Here is a 25,269-nt window from a genome sequence, read left to right on the forward strand (position 1 = left end):
TAATGTCTTTCCATTTCCACCCTTTGTAATTGAAATTTACAGTAGTTGAGAAAAATTTTATCCTGGCGTCAATATACTTCGTTCATCACTTTTCTTTCGCTATATTTTTCGAGAGGTTGCGGGTGGCGGAACTCACCGCCGGTCTTGTGCCTTGGTACCAGAGCGAAAAAATACATAATAATTCATTCCCTCGAGTGGGGAATCGAACCCATAACCGTCATTATCACCCTCGTGTCCTGCGCCGCGATGGCCTCAATATATTACAAGAGCTATTATTATCTGAATATATTATAGATTATATTGTAAATTGTTTATTAGTCATTCGCTAGTGCTAATCCCCTGCCTTGCGGTAGGTTATCTTAGTAAACTAAAGACGTAGATGTGCAGCTGGAGTGCGCCTAACTATGAACCTATATGTCGTGCTTAGATTATCGTACGTTTCAATTCCCCTATAAACTCTCCTCTAATATTTTATACTATAAAAAATCGGCCATTTTTAAATAAAATACAAAGTTTAGCTTTAGTATTAACATTACATTAAAAGTCTATATTTCACAAGAACTTAAAAAAATATATAAAATGAATCTTTGTACATTTTTCCATAACATTTTTAAGTCTTATAGTTAAGGCAACTAAAGTTAGTAAAAACTTAACTATTTTACTAATTAGTTTTCAATAAAAACTAGTTGCAAAATATTGCTCTTCTAAAATCGCTTAGAAAGTTTGAGGCCAGACGCCGCCGGACTCCCGTCATGCCTCGCTGATTAAACTGTCATCTACCTCTTTAGAACCGAAAGCTTATTGATAGAGTCAAATTAATTCCACTTCTCATTTAATAGATATTATCTTATATCGTCAACTATTATTTAAATTGATACTTTATAAAAGTCACAACGTAAAATAAATCTAATTTAATTTAGTTTTAATATAGAGTTTTTGTGACCTTAAATTTAGCTCGAAGTAATATGGCAATAAGGATATGTTATTATAAATCATTCTGAAATATAAGTTCTATCAGTCGAAAAATTATATTACTTATTACTTTACTACTATATTACTTAGAAAATACTAATAAATAATAATTAATTTCCCCCGAGTGGGAATTGAACCCACACCCGTCGCCTTTACTACTGCACCACGATGGCTTCAAAATAATAATTTAGCATATTACGTTTTATATATTGATTACCATTATTAAATTAGCGATGTATTTCATAAGTATTCTCTGAAATCTCACCGTTTCAAATGATTCATTGACCTTACATCATGTACAACTACGAAATGTATAGAAATAATTCATGAAGTATAAGTAAGTACGTTACTTGCCAAGTTGCAAAGTTTGCAGGAAAGCCAATACACAGAGCTGCACCATTTGGAGCACCTACTCAGCTAGACCAAGTTGTTCTACGTAGAACTGAAACTACAATGCCATTTTATGTCATTTAGGTCAAATATTGCAATGTTAAGGGAATTTGAAGTTATATATACACACATACAGAAACATACGTACTTAAACTAAAGCTAAATTGTTATTAATATTATATTCAAAACTAAGATTCTTTGTATCTTAAGCAATATATTTATATATTTTATTATATTCTTTTGCAAGCTTTGACGAGATCAAATTTTAAAAAGTTACTTTTAACCGTGTAATATCAATTTGTAAATTTTTTATAGCAATTTATATGCGGAGCATTATGTAGCTTACAATGCTAAAAGTCTAATGGTCTTATAATTCACAAGTAGTTGTTTTTCAAAACATATATGTAATTCAATCATAATTGAATAGTAATTGATAGTCAAAATTAGGAATATAATTAATATTCAACAATAAATTACAACAATTGTTAAATATAAATATCAAAAGATTTTCGAAATTGTTCCTTATCAAAGCCTAACCTTGCTGGTATATTATGGTAAACCCACGTCCATGCTGCTTCCTCACATTCAGGTCACGCCCTGCTCGGATTATGGAGCACTACGCGGCAATGTCCCTTCTTTCCCTATATTTACTTGTCGCCCTTAAACTGAGTATGACATATATAAACCTTTTTTATTGCCATCTTTATTTGACTGCTTCTCTGCATGCTTGCTGTATTATTATATTACGTTACGTTTTTCATCTGAAAACGAGTCTCAGAAAATATATATTAGATCATAATCATAAGAAAACCTTAATAAGTCAGTTGCCTTAGAATTATTAGATAGTATATAGAGCAAGAGCTTTGTTTTCATAGATAATAAGAAAACTAGAAAACTAAACTAACTAAGTAAATATGTTTTGTGTTTTTTTTTTGCTGTCACGCCGTATCCCCTACATAACAGGGTAGGCAAAGAACCTGGGAACCTGTGCACTATTTCATTTTCTCGAGCGGTAATCGAACTCACAAGCTACGGCGCTTATAGTCACAGTCTTCTGCCTGTACGCCATGATTGGCTTCAATTAAATCATTCATATAAATGAATGTCATTCAAAAGTCTATAAGCGTTGTATTCTTTCGAAATAAAAATAATTCTACGTTTTCAAATATTTATTTTCTGTATGTCTATTTATATCCAACATCCGTAACTTATAAATAGGCAATGCAGATTCAATTTATTTTTCAAATATCTGCAATATTCGAATCTTACAGATGTGAAAAACTGTCGAAAACTTCGTTTTCACGGCAAAGTTTCGGGATGATTCAATTAGTTTTGGAAAACGATGTTACATAAGCAATACAAATATGTAATACAAATTATTTCCGATGAAGAATAATAAAAAAGAAGCCGTCGTAGCGCAGCGGCACAAGGGTGTGAATGTAACGCGACAGTCATTGGGTTCAATCCCTACTCGAGGAAGTGAGTGCGGCGATGAGTTCTGCCACTCAACACGCAATGCCTCCAGGATTCGGCAGAAAGTGGGGAACGGTGTGTCTTAATATTAGGATACCTCTGCCTACCTTGCTGGGTGCAGGGTGCAGCGTGAAGCTAATTTGAAATAACAAATATATAATTATTTTTTTACAATAAAATTTTAAGGCATGATAATAAATAATGCCACGCATATCACACTAACACATCTTTTAAAATATACGTTCAGACCTTTCACAAAAGGAAATAAAACGCTCAAGAACAAGTGGGGCAAGAGCAAGGCTATACAGATCGGCTTTAAGGTTAACGAATTCAAAAAACCCTCGTAAATTTGAAACGCCATTCGAAATAAAAAGATTGAAAGAAATGGTGAAATAACGTCAGTAACCAGAATATACAAGCCCGAATTTCGTACTGGAATGAAAGTTTGTAGTCCTTTACTGGAACAAGGTAAACCTGAATACATTGTCTCATTAGAGGCGTGGAATGATGAATATTGTATGCGGGCACCGCGGACTAGCTGCATAATCACCAACTTTCCCGGATTTTATAATTTTGTTATACTAAAATGATTTTTGTGATGAATTACCGTAATTGATTATTATGGATGCCATCCTCAATCAGGGGAATGAATTATCTATGAATATTTTCATTTCTTCGCTCTGGCACCAAGGCAAAAGCCCAGCGTGGAATTTCGCCATTCAACACACAATGCATGGAAATTGGAGAACGGAGTGTCTTCACACTAGGTTCGCTCTGGCTACCCTGCGTGAAGCTGATTATTATTACCACTATTTAACCTATCAGAATACTTTTAATTGTATGGTAAAGTGATTACATTTTATGACAGTTTTCAGTTAATACACTTATATTAAAAAGAAACTACAATTAACAGAAACAATGTTATTAAGATTTCATGAGAGATTCATACGACAGTGTGCCAAAAATTGTGAAATAATTGTATCGGATCAGTGTATATAGGTCACATACTATAATTTATCATTTTTATTTTAAACGTTTTCAGCAACAAAGATCCCTTTGACATCCAATTAATTTTAAATATATCAGAGTATTTTTTTAGTGAAAAATAATAATTAAAATATATTTTTGCATTTTATGAAAGACTTTAATTGCAATAAATAAATATCAAATTTAACTTATATAAGAATAAAGTTTTCGAATGTAAATCAATTCATATAAGTAACCCCAATTTACTTTCTCGTTGTGAAATACAGATTGGTACTGTCTTGATGGATGCGCTTGTGATAGGATCGCTAGCATTTTGGGTCAGGAACTCAGGATATCTATCTTCCGTCTATTTGGTCTTATCTTATGTGCCCGTCTCGAGGAAGATTTATCTTCACAGATGTATATTTTAAAGGTAACTTGAATACAGTATGTTACCTACATAAAATAGCTATGAGAACATCGTCATGGCCCATGAACACAAGCGTAAACGCAACAGGTTGTGGGTTCGATTCCCACTCGAGGGAATTAAATATTTGAAAATTTCATTTCTTCGGTCCAGTCTAGTCTTCAATCTAGAATACGGCGAACGGAGTGTCTTAGATTACCAGATTCCTTCTGGCGAGATGCAGAAATATTTCATAGCCTCATTAGTTACGCGTATCAACTATAAAGGCGGAGATAAATAAAACTATAATGTTTATATAATATTTTATTGAAGACAAGTACAATTAACTTATAGAAAAAGAATTTAAGAAGATATTTACAAGAAATGTAACATTAAGATTCAAGTAATACTTTTTAAAAATTGATCTCGTGCATAGATAACGAAAAAAAAACCATTTATTTATAACGTAGGTATACAGATAGTTAACGTAATAAACTTTTATATAGAAGAAACGTAACGAATTTAGTGAAAATATACATTTATTTAATGTACCTAAATGATTTCAACTATAAAAATTATTGCCTTAATCAGATAAACCTACTTATGAATGTGCACAACATTTAACAGTGATTAAAATTATCTATAACTAATTAGATCTAAACCAATAAAGATTTATTTTAATTTAAAAAGATATAACTAAATAAACTAGAGAACTACTTACGATTTATAACTTAATTGTAAATATTGAAAATTTGATATGCTTGATATTCTTGATGTTCGGCAAAATACTGAAGCACAATTTACAGTGAAATTTAACACGCTTCACGCTGTATCCCGCACACAGCAGGGTAGGCTGGGAACCTAGTGTTAAGACTCAATTCCCCACTTTCTGTCGAATTCTGGAGGCATTGCGTGTTGAGTGGCAGAACTCAACGCCGCGTTTTGCCTCGACATAATTCTTCACTTCCTCGAGTGGGGATCGAACCCACAAGTTATAGTCACATCTATATATTTGAATTTATTCATGTGTAAACAAATTATTGACATTATTATTTGTATCTAAAAGGCATAAAATAACTCTACTTTGCTATTTTCATGCATTTCTATATTACTGTAAATGTATTTCTCAGGGATTTTGTTTGATTGAATTAATTTGAATTTGTACTGTTGAAATTTATATGTGTGTTTATTCTGAGACTCCAATGGTTTTTGTATTTATTCTTATTTATTCTTATTTTTATAATTGAATAATTTATTTTACTATTTTATCTGTGCCTTGAAAAAAGTATAATGTATTTAACGCCAGGTCACTCACCATTAACTTTATGCTTATGTAAATAGGACTTCAGTATTTTACTTACAAATTTATTTAACATTTCCGCTCGAGGTCACTACTATGACGATATCTTATCACTAGTTACCATGTGGTCATAATTTGTATGTATCGTATAAATTGCGTGCGCTTAAGGTATCTTCACAAAAATCGGAATTATAAAACATATAAATATTCGTTGATCGTGAAAATTTGATTAGGAAGCCAAAATTCCTACTAAAAAAAGGTCTCCCTTAAAGCCTTTAAATTTAAATGCCTTCTGTACGCGACTTCTCTTCTATATTTCGGTCGCATTGTGGTTGGGTTGTGAACTTATCAGCCGTCTCGTCTTACCTATGGACATTTTATGCTAAATAGGTATCACTTAGACTTATTCAACTAACTCTTCAGTCTTGGACGTTACACTTAAATAGAAATACTTCTAGAACCCGCGTCGAATGTTCAATTTCAATATATTTAATAAAATCAGCGTGTTATTTAATTATGCTACAGCGTGAAAGTGAATCACCACACGCGTTAAAGAATATCAGAATAAGAACAGGATAGAGTATAGACACATAGACAGACACGTTTTCTTTTATAGTTATCTATCAGCTCGTACTAAAAAAGACGATTCAACGACGTTAAAACTACGATTTTTTAAATTACCACTCTTGAATTTGGACAATATTATAGAAATATTTCGTCTAAGATTTGAAAAATCACATATACTAGTAACGGAAAACATTAAGACACATCGCACGATCAAAAATTACAACATCTATAAAGAGAAAGCGAGTAATGTACAACACTCATTCATGTTATTATATTTAAGGATTTTGTCTTAAAAACTACTTATAGCTAATAAAATCAATCGATTCTAAAAAACGAAACGATCACAAATATTAAAATCCATAATATCTGTATATCTAACCAACTTTGTATAAGGATAGCACACAATACTTAGTTATATATAAAAAATATATTGCTCAGGGTTTCAGTGTCAGTTTCAGTTTGATGCCTGTAGATTATTTCTATTATAAGTTTGTATAAAAACACTAAGGAAAACCATAATATTGGCTCGAAATTAAAATAATTTCATATTTAATTTATTAACATTTTGTTCCCCTTCTTACACACTGACCATATAGTTTGAAACGGAATATACTAATAAAATAAAAATATAAGTAACACAATTACGAAAATATTAATAGCTAACAAGTTATATCTCTTTTAAATTCAATTACTAAATTATTAGCTTTTATTTAAATAAATAAATAAATAAATAGTAAATATCTTAAATATATTAATCTAGGATTCGCTAAAATGTATACATAAACATTTTTAAAAAATCTTACTAACTAATGATATGTTTAATTTGATATGTATGTATTACATTGATATGCAATTCATCACAATCGTCTCCATCTTAATCGATGGATAAATTTCACTAGGGCTTAATTAATCTTCGGGCCACCCGAGATCTTCACCGATTAAATCGTAAAACCGCTGGTTGTGCTGCACAAAGAACTTCCGCAATTTGGTGACGACGGCGGGGTCCACCCGAGGATGCCTCCGTCCCTTTGTTTCACGCAAGCACTTGTCTGTGGTGTCGTTACGCAAGCAGTAGAATCCTTTAGTTTCGTTGAAGTAGAAGTTTCTTCTTCCTGTTGTTAAATAAGACTTCAGTACAAAACGTGAAAAAGTGAAGCTACTTTTAAGCTTTGTGGTGGACTATTGTTGCAAAAATGTCAAGTGTTTTACGAGGCAATTATATCCTTGAATTATTTGAATCCTACAAATGCGGTTAAAATGATGAAAAAGACTTTTTTTTATAAAAAAAAGGAATTTTTAAAACAAGTTAGTATAGAATTTTATTTCATGCTCACCAATTTTATGCTCGAGCCCTAGAAATTTTTCGATACGACGCAACTGCGGTACAGGATCTTCTATAAGCTGATCGCCGTTTACTACCAAAATTTGTTCCCGCGGGAACACTTCCAGCCAACGATGGAGATATGCGTGGTATAATGATATTGCTATTGGCCTATATATCATTTAACATATGTTAAAAACATGCTTATATGTACTAACATATAATATAAAGAACTAAATATTTAAACTTCATTTTCTGTATTAAAATTATTTAAATTTTGTACTTTTTATTAGTCTAGTTTGTAAATGACAAAACAGATTATATAACCAGAATCGATTATTAATATATTAAATTTCGTACCGATAAGCAATATTTATTGAGCCATCTGGGGCTAAAGCGAGATGTTCAAAGGGCTTCGCAGCATCAGGCAATGGGTGTCCCACAAGGGATACAGCAGGGGCAGACGGAGTTGCTCGACTACGAAGCTGGGTATAATCAGAAATAGCTCTAGTAACCGGTTCCCGTACAATCAACAGTAAGCGCACCGACGAATTCATAGCTCGTACTCTTTCAGGTACCTAAAAGAAACCTTTAAATTAAGCACTCATAAAATGTTTTTATAATAGGTATACAATCTTTGAAAGAAAATATTAAATGAAAGAAAATTTACAAAGCAATATCCTATTTTACATCCATTTCCAGAGAAAAAGTGCTTATAAAGCTTCTTAATAAAACATTTTTATGTAATTTAATAACATTTACAAATCTATTTTCAAGGTAAACATGAATTATTCATAATAATGAACTAAAATTTTGCAGAACGAAACGTATATTTTATTATATTAATTAGCTTTGGAATACGAGCTCGTAGGCATGTTTTTTATTGTACGAAATGTTTTACAAATATAATATTTATTGAGCTAACAAGAACGACTACAATATTTGTTTCTTACCTCAGGGGTAACGAAGTAGCTGGGACTTTTTTCTATAGTTATTTGCCCTTTAAAAGAAAGGGGCATTTTGCTTCTATACCATTCTAAGCCCAGAGCATAGTTCTCGTCACGGTCGAAAAAATGAACCTCCCCTGATGCCTTTTGAACCATAGGATGAAGATACAGCATTTCCAAAAGAGCGCGGGTTCCACATTTACGAACACCTATAATTAATGCCTGCACAAACGTATTAATTATTTAGTGACTTCTAATAATATATTGTTAATTTCCGTATATAATAAGATAGGCAGAGAGAACCTACTCTTAAAACACTCTTCTCTCTACATTCTCTGCACATAGACACCTTCAATTATAGTCATAAGTATTATAAACAAAAATAGTGTAATGAACAATTAGACAACGATATGTCAAGATTAAAATTATTTTACCAAGTTTGTACAAAGTTGAGTTTTACTGATCATTATTTATTCTACAAAATATATATAAATAATAATAATAAATAAATAAATTCAATATCCATTAAACGACCTGCTAATTATACAATTATTAAACCTTAAACACCATTGGCTTACTGCGTTCTGCATCTCATATTGGCAATTGTTAGATGTCACTGCAAAAATATACGTGTCAAGAAGTTTATACCTGAGGGAGCCGCCGGGCAGGCCGCGGTGGGCGCGGCGCTTTTAACCTTTTCCTTAAGGCCATAGGGTGGCTTATTGTGCGACCGCTCTCTTGACTTTGTAATATCTTACGGCCCTCGCTGGCAGCTGACGCCATGCTCGCCGCCTGAAGAAATATACCACTTGATCTCGCTGCCTTCAAAAATGCTATAAAATTAGTTTCTTTTTCTAATAAAACCTTGTGACATTTCAATTTCATTGAAATAACAGAATTTTATAAAGAATATTCTTTGTTCTTCTTTTATTAGTAAAAAAAGTTAGTTATTCACGGGTAAATTACTGGGTTATACTATAATTTTATAGTCATTTTCTAATGAATGTCTGTGAAATATTACGGCTCATTTAAGATCTATGTATAAGTGAAGTGATAAAATCCAGTTCATAGTAAATAATACCTACACTTTTTTATATTTTTTTAATGTATGTACACAAGTATATTTATGTAAATACTTGTAATTGCTAAAAACCACACCCATGGCCAGGGTGATAATAATTGCCGTAAGCTCACAGTTTTGCTCAAAATTTCCGTTGTAATTGTCTAATATCATAATTATTTAATATCAGGCTATATTCTAATGTTCCTAATTGAGGCTAATTGTATTTTTAATAAAGAAATATGGATACGTAGAAGCTTTTATACATTTTCTATAATAAGTACTTTGCTAAAATATTGAAGTGGAATGTGTAATGATTACTAAATAAACTATTTCCCCATTCCTCATACGGTTAAGCTCTCTATGGTCAAACCTAAATCTACAACTAAATATTATATTATATGCTTAAACATGCATAAAAGACAACATAGTTTGAAATATGGAAGTGCTCTTAGCGCTGAACAAACCCACTATGTATTTATAATGTGGACAATATTCATTGATCCCTTTGTGTCTCAATGATGATTCATCATTCATTATATAATTTATTAACATGAACCTATCAATAAAGGTCGAATGAGATTACCGACCCTTTTAATTATTCCATACAGAACATACATCCGCATTAATTAATAAATTCATACTTATTCTTGTTTAAGGAAAAGTATTTTTTGTTCTACTTCCATTGGTGGGTAAAAGGAAGTACATATGCAGTTTGTATTTTTTTTTCAGCTTCACGCTTTATCCCGCATATAGCAGAATGACAGAGCGAATCAAGTGTTAAGACACTTCGTTTCCCACTTTCTGTCGAATTTCAGAGGCATTGCATATTGAGTGACGAAACTTGAAAAATGGAAATATAAATTTAAATAAATATTTCATTTTTTCGAGTTGGAATCGAACCCACAACCAGGAGCGTTACAGGCACACACTCGTGTCCTGCGCCACTACTGCCCTAGAGTATGGTATATTATTTTAACAAAATATTAAGAAACTTCAATACAAAATGTGAATTCATCATTGCAAGCGTCCCTCATTGCGTCCCAGCGATGTAAATTCACGTCAAGCTCTGTAAACGATAATGCAAAAGAGTTATGTAAATAACTGTCTTTGTGGCAGCAGCAGCGGCGGTATTTTCGAATCTGATTAAAATAGCGAAGTTTTAAAAACACCGAAACACACGACGCCGGGAAAAATTACAAACTCGTGCCCTGGAAAATGTCAAAGGAACGCAAATGTTACCTATGACCTACTTATTTTGAGCTTGCGGGCCACGAGTGAATTCAAAATGCGATTTAGAAAAGAACCTATCATTTTTAAAACGAACTAGAGACTATTTATTATATAGATCGATACTATCGCATAACTCTGGTACGTAACGTAAAATGTCTGTAGAATTGAAGTAACAAAACAAGGGCGTCGTAAAGCAAGAGTATGGTAGCCCATATCCTCATATATTGCATGCAAATTTAAATCGTAAAGTGTTGCCTTAGAGATTATAATGGTATATGATACGTATATAGATCAACGAATATCTATTTGATGGTATCTAGCGAGTAGGTGGGAACCTTAATTACACTTTCAGGTAATATCTGGAGCCCAGCTGTGGGCTTGGTCGGACACGCCCATTGCCTATTTCCTGTGATTCATGCTGTATATTTAGAGATTTACTCGTATCTTTATGGTGGAAAGCTACCACCTACCATAGTTCAATTTCCACTTCAAATTGGCCATACTTTTTTCAACACCAATAGTTAAAATATTGGAATTAATTGAGGTTATAGTCGTAATAACTGTTAGGAGAGTAATAAAGTAATATTATTACATTTAAGGTGCCAAATTTATGTTTTTAATTAAGCATGGTGTTTTTATCATAGGCTGTTTTCATAACGAAATATTTGAATACCTTTATTTCTTTTTAGATTAATATAAGAATTGGTAAGCTATAGTGGCAATGGGCGGGGCATATCTGTCGTAGAGCCGACGGCCACTGGGGCAGACGTGTCGTAGAGTGGAGACCCCGTACAAAACGACCGGTGGGACGACGCCAGATAGGCTGACGATATGAAGAGATTGGCGGGAAGCGGATGGGTCCAAAAAGCTGAGGATCGAGTGTGGTGGCGAGAATTGGGGAAGGCCTATGTCCAACAGTGGACAAAAGATGGCTGTTGATGATGATGATGATGAGATTAATATAATTCCATTATTAATTTACAAAATGTTGTATACTCTAGAGATTTTAAATAACGTCATGACTACTCTAAGAGTTTATAATTAAGTTTAAAGATATAACACAAAAAAAGACGCCATCACTTGTTAATTTTTTTCAGATGTTTTTAATAACTATAATGATAATTAAGTATTAAAGCTTTTTATCGTCTCAAAATTATTTAGATAATATATATAAATCCTACAAATAGATTTAACATTTTATCGACTTTAAAAGAACGTTTTACGAGTACTTTAACAGCGAAGTCGTCTAGCCACTGCGACTCCGAGTGACATTTATGTGAAATGTGATCGTTTCATTTGATTAAGTTGTTGGCATTTTATTATTTTTATTTAAGTTTTAATTATGTAAGCTCATTTTACACTTACTTTTTTATTGCTGCTCTCCTAACTTAATTTCTAATTTCAGTTATGAGTAAAAAGCTCATTAAATTCTTATTAAAAGTTGTAAACATAAAAAAATATAACATTTAAAGCATAATTACTTGTATGCTGTAAAGTGCGCTGTCATAGAGTACGTGGAAGGTGAGGAAGAGAGAAAGCAGCGTGACGGAGAGGAGGGCCGCGGCGAGCTTGGGCCGCGACACTCCCACAACTAGCACGCAGTCTGCCAGCTCGCCCTCCGCCGGCCGAAACGACGACCGCGGCAACCATCTATGTAAAAAAATAAACATTCATAAATATTTACAACAGTAAGGAAAACTGTAATAGCAATTACAAATAAAAGAATCCTTTAAGTTTAAAGTAGTGTTATTTTTTTAATAGAAATATTACAAAACATACAAATTATTCCTGTTAGGAATACACAACCAGTGCAAGTGTACCACAGACAAAACAATTAGGACCGGGTCGATGAGTTTCAAATTCTCGCTCGAAGAAATCGATATAACTACTAGAGACTCTACCTATGTGGCTGTTTAAATTTAGAGAAAACAGAGATTTAGTTTGTATTCTTAAATTATTTTCTATCTTATCTATCATAAACATGGCGACTATACTCGTATGTATATGGCAACATTAATTTTGATAGGCAACCATGTTTGTGCATTATAAAAGGCTCCTGCATCTGTGGTCGCAAGCCCCAGGAACTGCTCCGAGCTCACGAGTATTATATTTCATAATAATAATAAGTTAATGCAATAATAACATTGTACGAACTTTTTAGGTTTTCCTCACATCATTTAATATAACAGATATTACTTAAAAAATGGTTGAGAAACTCATCTTTGGTATTAAGAAATATTATTTTTTTTATAAAAAAAGGGGTTTTTTTTCTCAAAATAATAATAAAGAAAAAAACCAAGACACAATTTTTCTTCTTAAATTTTATAAAAAATGTAAAATTTTAACATTAAAAAATTATAATTAATACAAAAAAAAATACAGATAATTATTCTCACTTACAGAATGTCAAGCGGTAGAGACTGCGAGCAGCTCCTGTAGTTCGCTTCAGCACGATGTTTGTTTGGCAGAGAGTGACTCATCTGCACCCGGGACTCCATGTGGCTCCCATTTATTTAGCTTTTATATAGATTTTCTTACATTTTTCATCACATTATATATAATTTCATGTTTTGTTTCTTATCATTATGTAGAATTTTGTTTTTCGATTCTGAAACAAATTCTGTTAGAAAAATATTGTTTTCAATGTTTTTTTTTAAATGATAAGTAATTTTACATTTTAAAAAAAAAATAGTGATTTTGCGATAAGTTTACTTAATAATAGTGTTTACTTAATAATTAGTTTACTTAATAATAATTAGTTTACTTAATAATAGTTAGTGATTTTGCGATAAGTTTAGTAACTTTTGACTCATTTTGCAAGAAATTTTAATTTGCTAGAGACAAATTAATCTTGATAATCTACATGAAAAGATCTTTTGATTTATTCATTACTACTACGTACCATATTATGATGCACCACCAAGCAAACACCTGCAACAATATACAAAATAATCAATATAACAAAATTGAAAAATTCTGTGACCTAATATGAAATGAACCTAAAAATTAAAGGCCAACATGGAACAGCAAGACGTTGTCTTAAGTTCAATGCAGGTTGTGGGTTCGATGCCCTCTCGTGGAAACGATCATATTTGTGTTATTTTCATTTTGCCGCCCTGTCCTGCTGCCAATATTGGGCGGAAAAAACGGGAAGTGTGTCTGTACACTAAATCCCTCCGCCTACCCTTCTATATGCGAGAGCTGTATGAACCTAACGAAGAACGAAACAGCAACCCTACTTGAAAATCTACTTGAAATTTTTTAAACTTCATTTAATGTAAAATATCTAATACTTATAAATATCTTATAAAATTTGATATCAAATCTTCAGTAAATGATCAATATCCAGCCGAGTCGGTCAAGTATTACACATATTTTGACATCACCCTTACACAAGTAAACTTTGTAAGTACCTACACACTGTAACTATAAAATAAATAATAAAATATTAATAGATACTCCTAAATTACACTTTAATTGCTTAGAAATATTTAACTAAAATGTAACAGCGTAGCCGTTCGGATTGCCTAAAAGCTATAAAGAGAACCCTTAATTTCTCATGGAAATCCAGGAGTATAAACATTCGGTCATAAAATTGAAGCACACGAAGTATTTTAGCAATCACGATATCTATTTTCACTGTCTACACGAACTGTCTACGTTATTTTATACTATTCACATCTCACGAACACGAGACCTGCTTCGATTTAATAAACTTTCTCAGATTGTTGTTTCATTTCTGATAGTACTAAGCAAGAGCAAATTTTCTTTGACAGCTTATTTTTGCGTTAATATTTTAGAGAACACTCGTGACGCAGAGGCAGAAGTGACTGTAAATGCGACGGTTACGTGTTCGATTCCCACTCGAGGAATTAAAATATTTAAATTTTTTTATTTCCTAATACAACGCGGCATTGAATTCCGCCACTCAATTGACGACCAGAAGCATTTTAATGGGCACGGAGTGTCTGAACACAAGGTTTTTAGGTTTCCTCTTGTTTACCGTGGTATATGCGATATATAGCGGGAAGCAGAAAAAAACAGAAAAAAGAAAAGATTCTTAGAATATTCATAAAATTTCCTTATAAATAATTTATAATAAACATTAAAATTACACAAGCAAAATACAGAATCTCTTTAACGTCGCCCTCGTACCATTAAGTATACCTAAATACAAAAGTACTCTAGGGATTTGAAACATAAAGTAAAACGCTGTCCCGTTTTGCGGTTAGAATTGCTCTACGTCAAATTAAACAAAGAATTTGTAGAATTGCCAATTGATAAACTTGTTTTTACGACCGCCATTTTCCTTTGTGCTTCGTAATAAACGTTTAAAGCTGCACTACATTTTAAAGGCAGTTTGTTTGAGAGCTTTTACTTTGAAATTTGCTCAACCAATGTAATGAGACAATTCTACACTTAAAATTCTTTAACTTTCGGGATAGATATTATTTATACGTGTTACTTGCCTTATTCGGGCCAGTTGTGGTAGGAGCACGAACAGATTATGGGCTCGATCCCCAATCGAGGATATGAATTATTTTAATTTTTCGCTCTGGTCCGCCACTCAACACGCAACGTCCTCAGAAATCGACGAAAAGGGGGAACGGAGGTGTCTTAATTGGAATGCAGTGTCTTAACCTAGGTTCCCAGGTTCCCTCTACGTACTCTGCTATTCCAATTGTACTTTTTTCTTACAATAAAATCAACCTAAACCATGGGTAATATTAATCAAAGCTTAATTCACGCATTGTTAGCAGTTAACAATAGATCGAAATCAGACAAAGGACTAAGATTCTTCTCTTATCTGCACAAAATTTATGATTAACCTCCTCTCATGGTTTTAAGTGTAATTTATCTTTTAAAATAATGGGGGCAATGGTGTTTGCTGCTTATCCTTTACATTTTTTTAAATTAAAAAATCTAAAATTTTTGGAGGCCTAATATTTTAACATACTCTGCAGTCAGTGGCGGAATTCAACACCGCCTTTTACCTCGATACCTCGCCACGACTGGCCTCTTAATAATAATACTGGCAATGTGAATAATCAAATGTAAATTTTCTGCCGAATCTTTTGAAGACGCAGAAAGTTGAAGAGCTTTAAATTTTTTAGTAACGTAGCTAAACCCTGCATTTTTAGGTAAATATTAATGATAATTCTAAGGGTAGGGACCCTTGATATCATCGATTTAAACATAAAATTACAAACAATAGCTTGCTACAATAACAGCCGACATGAAGATAACAAAATAAGATTACAATCCTTTAATTACTGAGTGGTTAAAAGCTGAACATATAATTACAGTTTTATTATAAAAGCTGTCTGTCCCTGGACGGCGAAGGTTAGGTCAAGGCAAATGCACTAGTGTATTTATACGATACGAGACCGGCGCCATGTACACTAGCTGTTCTAGGTGTAGGTCGATCTGAATTATTACTTAACTTGTAACCTAAATATATCGCGTCCAATTTGGGATATTCATTACATATGGATGAATGCGCCTGGATATATGGAGATTAATTAGACGTTGGGGGGCGTCGTGGCAATGTGGCGCAAACGTATACGAGGCAGTGGTGGGTTCGATTTCCACTTGACGGAATGAAATATTTAATATTTTCATTTCCTCGCTCTGGTAATAAAGCAAAACGCGACGTTGAGTTCCACCAATCAATACGCTATATCTCGAGAATTTAGCGGAAAGTGCAGAAGTGTGTGTTTTGACACTAGTTACGTTCGTTTAGGAGCAAGGTAAATAAAGTTTTTTGGAATTAGGTAAAAGATATTCCTGCTATATAATTATATTTAAAAAAAAATTTTTTTTTAAAACTATGATATTTCATATACATTTAAAAAAATATATGCATCTACTAAACCATCAAGTTCTTGGAGTTTGATTGTGAAGAGAAAACAGGTTTATAAGAAGCAATTTTCTCTCCGTATTTAATACAATTTAATCTAAGATTTACTTCTTCATTTTAACTCAAAAGGAGACATAAATTGTAGATTGCCACAGTGTTGCAATTGGGACGTGTCAGCTTATATTTCAAGATTATAAGTTCAAATCCAACGGGAAAAGGCAATCTTTTTCAATTATTAAATTCTGATGAATGTCGTTTTGTCGAACAAAATCCGTTACCTGGTTCTGGGGCCAAACGTTATAATTGAAAGAAAGAACTGACATAGCCTCGTATAGTTTGATGTTCAAAGTACAAAAGAAATTGAATTGGTTAACCAAAACAAAAGAACGTTCCAGTAAGTTCCGGAATATTCTGAAGGCATTTGCATATACAAATTACAATCCTATAAAAACGTTTATATAACCAAAGTCATAGGGCCATAAGATTCGCGTTTCTGTTGAAAATAAGAATATAAACTAATTATAGAGTAAAATTGGCCCGTGGTGGCTCTTTTTTATGACTAATCGTAAAACGGCCTTTTGGAGCTCGAAGTTATTTACCCCGTCCCGTGGACCAGAGTTTTGTATCAAACTTGCTTAACTGCTCCTTATATTATTAGATGCTTAAATTTTAAAAGTAAAAAAAAAATACAGGATTGTAGGTCAACAGGAATAATAACTTATACAAGTTGATAAACATAAGTTTCCGGACAATAATAATATACACTCATTTTTATTTGTATAATTTAGTTTTTTATTTTGTAATAATAATAATTTATTTCTGAAATATCTATAATTTTAACTTTTTAAATTTATTCCTTTATTTCTATTAAAACTTTTGTACTTACTTCATGCCAAATTTCATTACTGTAAGTCCACGGGAAGTACCCTAGAATTTCAAACAAAATGATGCTGATTGTTATTTACGATTATTATTTACATGTCACGATACTTACAGCTTGAGGCCTATGAGGTTTTAATACATCTTTCACATCTTACAAGATTATTTAACAATATTAAGGTAAGATTCTCCTCGTTCTATTGCATATTCCATAAAAAATATGTTGATAGATGATAGATGATAGAAACTGAAAAAAATATGAGTCAGGCATATTATTAAAATAATTATATAATTAAATAATAATACCACCTTTACTGTTGAAGTGATACCCATACCTAGTTATTATTCCACAAGTAGGCAAGAATGAATGTGTTCTACTTTCAAACATTTTTAAATTACTTTTGTTATAATGCAGTAGCAAATTTAAAATTCGCACGTGACTCCAGTAGTAGGTATTCCAAATCAGATTTTTTAATAGAACAAATTATTATTTTAGTGGAAATGGCTTCCATTCCTACGCTACCATGACACACAGTTTCACATTTAATTGAAATTGCTAAAAGTAATTACTTAGTGGGAAACATTCTAGAACATTTTATATTTACAATATATTTGTAACTTGTTTCGGACATGTCAGAATAGTGGCTGTAAGTTTTGCCAGCGTGAAAAAAGGTCATTTTTTTCTGAATAAATGATCCCAACGGCCGCCTTTCTGTTATATCTCCATTGAACACTTGAAACGAGCGCTACAATGAAATAGTGCCTTGCCTTTTTTTAACAAAAATCCGCAAAGTGGATTGAATTATTTGAAACGCTTGACGCAATATTTGCACTGGCAATCAATAAATAGTTCTATATATTTCTTATTATTTTTAAATAAATTATAATAATTATATTATTAAAACAATATTTGTATATACATATGTAATATCAACAATAATGACATCTTTTAATATTGCATTTTATATTCATTTTAATTAAATCTATATAATTTTATGATATTTTAAATACGAAAATTCTAGGACTTCATATTTGGACTAGGAAATGTTAGTAAGTACAAAATTAAAACAAAATAAATTGAATATTAAATAAAATTATGATGGCGTATAACAACTCTACGGCGTAGGTTGGTTCGTATTACCATAAAGTACGGAAGCAATAAAACATAGACCCCGAGAATACCGCTCAGACCGCTACGTCGATACTCGAGGAATTATGAAAACGAAAATTCCCTGTACTACTAATATTTATATCAATTTCGTAGTTTTTATTAAGTAAAACTATAAAAATAATATTTTTTATTGTCTTGATATTTCCTTTCTTATAGTTGCTTTATTATCTAAAGTCTTATATAAGTCAATTTAATAAAAAACATAATTATTATTGTTATTTTAAATCTTGGCATATTTTTTACGTAACTTAATTCAAGAATGTGATTCATTATATTATTGCAGATGAAAATTTAATTTTTATTTTCAGATTCGTACAATTATTAAATATTGCGTTCAACTAGCAATTCATAAAGATAATAATTTAATATTATTACGAAGGAATGAATTATTATTTATTAATATATTCATTTCTTCCACCACTCAACACGCAATGCCTCGAAAAATTCAACGGAAAGTGGGAAACGGAATATCTTAACACTAGGTTTCCTCTGCCTACCCTGCTGTATGCGGGTACAGCGTAAAGCTGATGCTTTCTTTATATCACTATAAGGTTTTCATAACAGGCAATGTTTTAGAAAGTAACAGATAAATATTCATTTCATTTAACACAATAAGTACTACAATCTAAGGTCTCTATAATAAATTAAACCATTTCTTATAACAGACTCAATTTCGAAATGAATTTGAGGGAGCTTCTCAGAGCGTTTAGTCCAATTTTCTCGCAACGAAGCAATTTTAATGAAAGGATCATTGAAACTATAAAGGTCTGAGACCTCTATTTAAAAACAAATGGTTCATGTAGAAAATATTGAAAGCGTTTTTTTGTAATAGAGCCTTACATTTATTTTACTAAGACACTAGGTTCCCTCTGCCCACCCTGCTATGTGCGGGATACAGCGTGAAGCTGATTTGCCTGTTGGATACTGCCCAAGCCATAAGTGGACAGTTTTCCTTAGGGTAACTAATAAAAATTAATATTGTTTTATTTTTAGAATAAAACAATATTAAGATTAAAAAACTTTAAAAAGTGTAATATACTCATATATCATGAATTACACAAAGGTATTTTCAGTTTCCCACACGAAAACTTCCTGAAGTAAGATATTTAAAGCGCTCATTTGTCATACAAAGTTCAGTAGAATGGCTATTACAGAGTAATGTGCAAGCTAATGCAGATATCACAGTTTTTTTAATTTATGCATTACATTTCCATATAAAGTTTCCTTTATGAAGGCTTACAAAGAACTTATTATCTATATATATAAAAGGACTTGTCCTCACTGACTGAGATAAGACGCACGCACAGCCGTAACCGCTGTGCGTAGAAACGTGAAATTTGGACAGATGTTTTCTTTTGTTATCTGGACATCCACTAAGAAGTGATTTTGAAAAATTTGAATCCTAAAGGGGTGAAATAGGGGTTTAAAGTTTGTATGGAAAAAAAATTAAATCGGCACCGATTTTTATAAAATTTGAAATTTAGATTTTTAAAAGTATTTCTTTGAACATGTGTTTCATGTTTTTCTAGAATTCACCCCCTAAGGGCGCAAATAAGGGATTGAAAGTTTTTATGGAAAAATTTTTAAATCGCCACCGATTTTTGTAAAATTAGAAATTTCTAAAATATTTCTTTGAACACATATTGCATGGTTTATTAGAATTCACCCCTAAGTGAGCTAGCGAAGCTGCGCGCGTCCGCTAGTATACATATAAAATATCAATATTATTGTATATTTTCAACTCGATGCACATTGCAAGTTTAAGGTGACTTCATAAATGGAAAACTATATAAAATAAGTTAAATTTGTAAAAACGTTGGACGCTGATAAGAAGACAAGAAAGAACTAATGGAATCTGTAAAAATAATTGTTACTCATAGAATTTTTTATCGTCGTGCATATTTAAATCTGAAAAGTTATATTTTCTAGATTGGATTTTCTTTTCGCTTTGGAAACCTAAAATTAAAATTATTAAGTTAAAGAATTTTGAACAAAGAATGAAATTTACGTCTTCGAAGTAATACTATAACGATATCATTATGTATACCTATATATATTAAACATATTCAAGTGACCTATTATTATGAAAGTAGTAATATTAATTAGTCACCATTTTTGCTAGGAAAACTTGCTGAAAGAATTCATAGTTAAGACTCCGTTCTCTGCTTCATTCCATTCCAGTTTAGACACTCTTTTAATCAAATATTAAAGTTTTATATTTCGTGGCCGCGTGTGAATGTAAACGTGATGGTCGTGAGTTCGATTTCCACTCGCGGAAATTAATTGTTATTTATTAATATTTCTATTTCTTCGCTCAAGGCAAAGTTCTGAACGCAATGCCTTGTAAATCCGGCGGAACGGCGGAAACGTAGTGTCTTAACGCTAGGTTCCCTCTGTCTACCCTGCTATATACAGGATACAGCGTGAAGCGAAAAAATATATTTGTGACATAGATATATTATATATTTGCCCGATTTGCCGACATTTGCAAAGCATTTACTCTACATCCACCACGACGTAAATTACACTAGTTATATCCTTTTAATTATAATCACCGACTACTACATTAGCATAATGGCGACTACTGCGAAAGTTTAATTTAAGTTACCGCCAATTATAATAAATAACAAAACTTAAATTACATCGTGAAACATTATTAGCAAAACAGCGGCAAGTGAAAAGGGGAAGAGAGGTATATTGTGGTTGCATGTACATAATAGTACTACAATTATTAATAATTATTATTTTAGTTTGGGTAAGCAGAGGGAACCTAGTGTTAAGATTCTCCTTTCTGCATTTTCCACTAAATTCTGCAGGCAATGCGTGTTGAGTGGCGGAATTGAACGCCAGAACGCCTTAGTAGTATTGCCAGAGCGAAAAAATGGAAATATTAAGAAATAATAATTCAATCCCTCAATTGGCGATCGAACCCAGAACCGTCGCTCCCACCCACCCTTATGCCCCTGTGCCAAAACGGCCTTATCATTAAAATATACCTGTATAAACCATCGCTCGTTGTTTATCAACTAGTACACGTGTATCAAGTAGTTTACATGCTAATGCGACTCTAATGCTATCTGAAGGATACAGTTGCGAAGTTCATCGCATGGCTTGCCGCGAGGTCACTTCCGCTTACCTATCACCCACCCTGCTTTCATATGTAAATTGGATAGTTAATTGAAATCTAAACGACTGGAAAATTGTTTAAACAATCCTCTTAATGAGTGCCAGACTGTGTCAGTCAGCTGATAAACTGAAACATTAACTATTTATATAATGATGAATAGATAATGTTTCAAATTAAATTATTACTTAAAAGTTATGTACATACATAATATTTTACATAATAAATTATGTTCTTGCTCTACCAATTTACATTATAAATAATATTATAGTGTTTTAACTCAAGGTTACTACGTAAGCAGAGGGAACCTGGACACAATGTACTCGTAGAGTTCAAAAACATGTTATTGGAAAGTTATGATAAAATATTTAAAAAGGTAAAACGTATTTTGTTAAAGTATTCAGATATTCATAGTAATTTACTTATTTATTTTATTTTTATTCAATAAGGATTCCACTTCAAAACAAAACACATTTTATTATTCGATTCACTCTAAATTTGTTTATGGGGCATTATTATAATAATTAATTAAATATATCACACTATTAGCATTACGTTTACGTTATACGTTGTTGCCAGTATATACAAACATATACAAACCTATTCTTATATTTTTACATAATATATTTCATCAAAATAGTAGCCGTAGCCTAGTATTAAAGCAATCTAAAATAAATATTCCTTAAGCACCGTTCACATCAATCTACGTGTTGATAGCTCATAATTTAGCACTCCAGCCATATCAAGAAATATAATAAGGCTCACGAATGTTTTTATGTATTTTTATTTATTTCTAATTTCTCACCTTAATATTAAATATATTTTTCTAATTCTACAAATAGCAGGGAATACTTTCGTAGTTATTATAAAAATATGAATTAGCGACTTTTTTGTATCTATATATATAAAATCGAAAGGTCACTCACTCATCACGAAATCTCAGAAACTACATGTGCTAGGAATCTCAAATTTTGCATAGGAGTTATTTATAGGACGTAGGTGCTCGCTAAGATGGGAATTTGCAATATTCGCCTTCTAAGGGGTTGGTTTTGGGGTTGAAAGTTTGCATGAAACTTCGTTACTACAAATGCTAAGAGTCTCAAATTATATTATAAGGTACTCATGGAGACAGAAATTAATAATAACGTAGTTCACGAAGGCGAAGCCGCGGGCAGGCCGCTAGTATCATATAAAAGGGGTAAAAATACTAAATATTTTAGGAACCTATCATCATTAATATAAAAAGTACACATTAATTAAGTCAATACAATCATTTCAAGTTTTACTAATATGTATTTAGTGAAATATTTAAATATTTTAAAGGTTTTGTTACATGAATATTGTTGCAAGTGGAAAATTTAGGAACACCTGTCTACCAAACGAAATAAGAAGCATTCTTATATAAATAATATTCTACGGGAAATATATGAGAATAAAGTAGAAATAAGGGTAATTTTCTATTTCTGCTAGTGACAAGACAATAAGAAGCGTCTAACAAGTGATATACACCGTAGTGTTTTACTTCAACTACATCATCTTTATTTTTTTATATACCTTCACGATGTACCCCACACATAGCAGGGTAGGCGGTCTTTATTTTAATAAATAGAATATTTAATAAGCTATTTTCAATCTACTAAGGCAACAAAAATCATTGATTCTCGTAGCAATATATTAAGTTTATAAAGCTTACGCATAACGAACAAAGAAAATTGACAAAACATAATAAAGAAAAATTGGAATAAACTGAAATGAAAGTTCCAAAAGTATTTAATGCTTAATTAGTACTTTGACAACAATTCAATAACATAAGATATATTGTTGATGTGAATGAAACATTGGAAGTGGAAAGTAGGCGTAAACGTTTGTTGTAATTAATTGAATGAAGGGGTGGTATGCGGCGATAGCATGATTAATTCAGGTGACCTCTAAACCAAGGCAACTCGAGTGGTACCACTTACTATACGATGACATTTGTTGAAAACGCGTATTGACCACGAAGTAGAATTTATAATACTAATATATTTTTTTAGCAACACCCTGTATTCGATACACAGCAAGGTAAACAGGAACCTAGTGTTAAGACACTCCGTTCCCCATTTTTCACCGAATTCTTGAGGCATTGCGTGTTGAGTTATGTTGAGGAGGAACTCAATGCGTTTTGCCTCAAAATCAGAGCTAAAAAATGAAAATATTAAATATTGAACTTCCTCGAGTGGGTATCGAACCCACAACCCATTAACATTTTGTGAACCTATGCCATGAATGGCCTCAATTATAATAATAGTACAATACTATTAAAATATTTTATTATGTATAAAATGTAAATAAAATAATTGTAGACTAGTCCTTCTTAGTCTTATCCCTTGATATTTTTTTTATTTTTAACCATAAATCTTTTCCCAATATATAAAAAAAAACTACCAATAGATTAAAGAAACATACAAGTATATTTATATTAACAATCATACGCACATTACATTGTATTATACACACATATAATTATAATCTTTGTCTTTATACAATTATAGTAAAAAAAAATACCATTAAAATATGTCCATTTTTATGACATTTTACGACCACTGTAACTTGCAATTCAAGTGTATGCGGCTGATAAGATACAAACTACTCGCAAACAAACTTCCTCCAGCCACAGAAGTGAGTAACGCGCGGAATTATGACACTAATTGCTACGAATGTCTACGGCGGTGCTTCGTAGCTCCGTAGAGGCTATTACTATAGCAATAACATATTATATTTTAATAAAGCTAAAAGTCAAATAGTATAATTAACGAAAATTAATTTACGCACGGTATTTTTAACCTTGTGGTCAGTTAGAATATTTGACCTAAAATGAACTTATTTCGTAAACAGCTAAAAAAATTAAGCGATAAAATCTCTTATCGAAGCTTAAAGCTTTCTTACGAAGTGTTTACTACATGCTACGACTTTACATCCTGTGCGCCACCGTTTTCAAGGTCCCGACCTAGCTTTCAGTACTTCAATAACACATACTTATATTTACTTAGTCTAATATTTTGTATAAGAAGTCTTACCGTGTAGACAACTGCCGAATGTAGGCAACTCGGTTTTAAGGGCACAAACTCACATGACACAACAATGTCTTTTTATTCACACGTTCCAAATTAAAAAAAAACAATTATCGTCCCTCACCGGGGAACCTAAATTTAGGGTCCTAAATACGGCTGTAATTTACGGGACTTGTATGTTTTTATTTCGTGTTTTGTTGAATTTGTGAGGTTGTGATCGCGGCAGCTGTCACGGTGTGGGGTCGCGCGGCGCGGTCCGAGCGGCGGCGGCAACTGAGGCGGCGCGCGCCGGGCGGTCGATATACGCGGCAGAGGCAGAATAAACACAGCGTACTAGGATGGAAGTTGCCAGTGTTGCCAGGTTCCCTTCATCTAGTATTGCCATACTAAATATTATTTGGTTTCAAAGGTAATGTTAAAAGCTTTTTGTCTTAGTGTGTTTTGTTGTTGTAACTATGATAATTGAAATAGAACTGTAAACACATATTAAAATTGCTTTCAAGCATTTGGATTTTTTTAAAACTCATTCAGGATTAGAAAGAATTTTACA

General features: G+C 32.1%; 1 protein-coding gene across 2 annotated transcripts; it reads right to left on the reverse strand.

Moving 5' to 3' along the window:
- Positions 1 to 4,518: 4,518 nt before the first annotated feature.
- On the reverse strand, positions 4,519 to 25,054 carry Hs3st-A (Heparan sulfate 3-O sulfotransferase-A). 2 transcript variants are annotated; one of them, XM_085204852.1, is made up of 9 exons: positions 24,726 to 25,054; positions 13,538 to 13,566; positions 13,036 to 13,255; positions 12,117 to 12,285; positions 8,991 to 9,134; positions 8,349 to 8,564; positions 7,756 to 7,973; positions 7,409 to 7,566; positions 4,519 to 7,186 (listed from the first exon to the last, which is right to left on the reverse strand). In XM_085204852.1, exons 3-9 carry the CDS (start codon positions 13,131 to 13,133, stop codon positions 6,981 to 6,983), a joined length of 1,209 nt encoding a protein of 402 aa, XP_085060978.1. In that variant the 5' UTR covers positions 13,134 to 13,255; positions 13,538 to 13,566; positions 24,726 to 25,054; the 3' UTR covers positions 4,519 to 6,980. The 2 variants fall into 2 exon arrangements, with proteins under 2 accessions (XP_085060978.1, XP_085060979.1); XM_085204853.1 differs by having other exon boundaries at positions 13,036 to 13,243; positions 24,726 to 24,861.
- Between the last annotated feature and the right edge of the window lie 215 nt (positions 25,055 to 25,269).

This window comes from Heliconius melpomene, chromosome 20, assembly GCF_056956725.1.
Source record: "Heliconius melpomene rosina isolate 202511_hmr_F chromosome 20, ASM5695672v1, whole genome shotgun sequence".
NCBI classification, from domain to species: domain Eukaryota; kingdom Metazoa; phylum Arthropoda; class Insecta; order Lepidoptera; family Nymphalidae; genus Heliconius; species Heliconius melpomene.